We start from the raw sequence: 1,715 nt of genomic DNA, 5'->3' as shown, positions 1-1,715 counted from the left end.
CTCGCCACGACGTGGCGGCTTTGGCCTGCTCGACATCGCATATCATGTGTCACACATCTTCTACAGTGTCACGTAAAGCAGCTTACGTGACACTATAGAAAGAGCGTGCGTGAAAGTCACATCTTTACTTTAGTCTACACTACCCGGTCACCAATATCACTTGTATGAGGATATTGGTCATTTTATTCCTATCCCTTTTCGTCGGTTGTCTGCGCCACAGCGCCACTCCATAAGCTATGTCGATGGCTTCTTGATCCATCGCGGCACGCGCGCACACATGAAATTCCGCGCAAAGCCTCGATCATAGTCTGACCTTCACATCGACCCGAAGCTGTAACCCTACGCGCAAATTCTCTGCAGGTACTGTTGTGGCCAAAATGGCCAAAATTACAATATCTCGGATCCTTATCCGACAGCGTGTACTAGAGCCATACCTACACTGTCGAGTACATTTTGATTCCTCACAGTATGGCTTCGTGCGCCCTCCAAATCGACCGACGTTGTCACGACTATACACCAATAAATACAACTGAGTCTCATCCTGAATTCTACTTTACAATCTTTGGCATTGTACGACCGAACCTAGGTCATCGCCAGAACTTGTACGACACGTCTGCCTAGTCATGAACAATTTGGGATATGATTAATTACAGAATTCGAGCATGAGAGGGGCGCAGACTGCGGTACACCTCCTCATCTTCAGGGAGGTTCCTTACTTGTGAAATTTTGGTGTTTCCTCACCGACATATGTCGGTGACCACGTGCATAAATTCCAACTCTCAGTGTCGAATTGTACCAAGCACCTTCTCAAATGACTCACTTCGTCGTAACTCCCATAACCTTCTATACTCCCGATACTTCACTTCCTGGTTTCTCTTAACCTGAGTAGCAAAATCCTGAATCACCGAAGGCACATCAGGTGGAATCATATGCAGTTTGTCTACGATCTCATCCTTGCCTAGATCGGGTTTCTTCAACAGTCTGCGAGGAGCATACGCTCTGAACATATCCATAGGAGATAGGTCCACATCCTGATCAAAGGGCATAACATTATGCAACCGAGTAGCTTCAGCTGAATGACGATGCCAACAATAAACACTCTCACCAGAAGCAAGCAGCGCTCCTGTCAGGAACTTGTTGACATGCAAGTGCAATCTCTCATAGTGACCTGCATGGCAGCCTTGATAAGGAGCACCAGTAACATGATGTATCGTAAATGGCAAAGTCAATAAGTAAGACTGAAAGGCCTTGCTCAGAAATCCACTCTCTCTATCTGTTATGAGACATTTAGGAATTTGTTCACGATGCCCAAACACCTCATTCACCGCGGCCACCAAAGAACTCACCAATCGATTAGCTATAAGGACATTTATCATAAACTTAGTAGCAGTATCGACAAAGCTCAGAAAATACCTTAGCTCTCCTGGATTCTCCTCCTTGTGCTGATCGTCTTCACAACTGGGACATAGGGGGCCAAGTTGGCCCGGCCAACGATATCCAACGATACACACTCCCACGGCTGCCAATTAGTTTGCCAACTAGGCAACGCAGCTATCGCTTTTCGAGCTCCTCGATGTGTGCGAAGTCTCTCACATATCTCACACTCTCTGAGATACTTCTTACACTTCACCTTCATGTACTTAAAATAAAATTGTGAACATAACCTTCGGATATTCTGCGGTAGACCACCATAAACATGTAACTTCTTAATAATT

At 45.8% G+C, this 1,715-nt stretch overlaps 1 protein-coding gene across 1 annotated transcript; it reads right to left on the bottom strand.

Moving 5' to 3' along the window:
• Positions 1 to 779: 779 nt before the first annotated feature.
• Pmar_PMAR012890 (hypothetical protein) lies at positions 780 to 1,046 on the bottom strand (the record flags this gene model as incomplete). The annotated part of the gene is made up of 2 exons (XM_002766113.1): positions 780 to 881; positions 906 to 1,046. 2 exons carry the CDS (start codon positions 1,044 to 1,046, stop codon positions 780 to 782), a joined length of 243 nt encoding a protein of 80 aa, XP_002766159.1.
• Positions 1,047 to 1,715: the final 669 nt, after the last annotated feature.

This window comes from Perkinsus marinus (assembly GCF_000006405.1).
Source record: "Perkinsus marinus ATCC 50983 genomic scaffold scf_1104296973568, whole genome shotgun sequence".
Lineage (NCBI taxonomy): Eukaryota > Perkinsozoa > Perkinsida > Perkinsidae > Perkinsus > Perkinsus marinus.
This window is presented reverse-complemented; position numbering and strand designations above follow the sequence as displayed.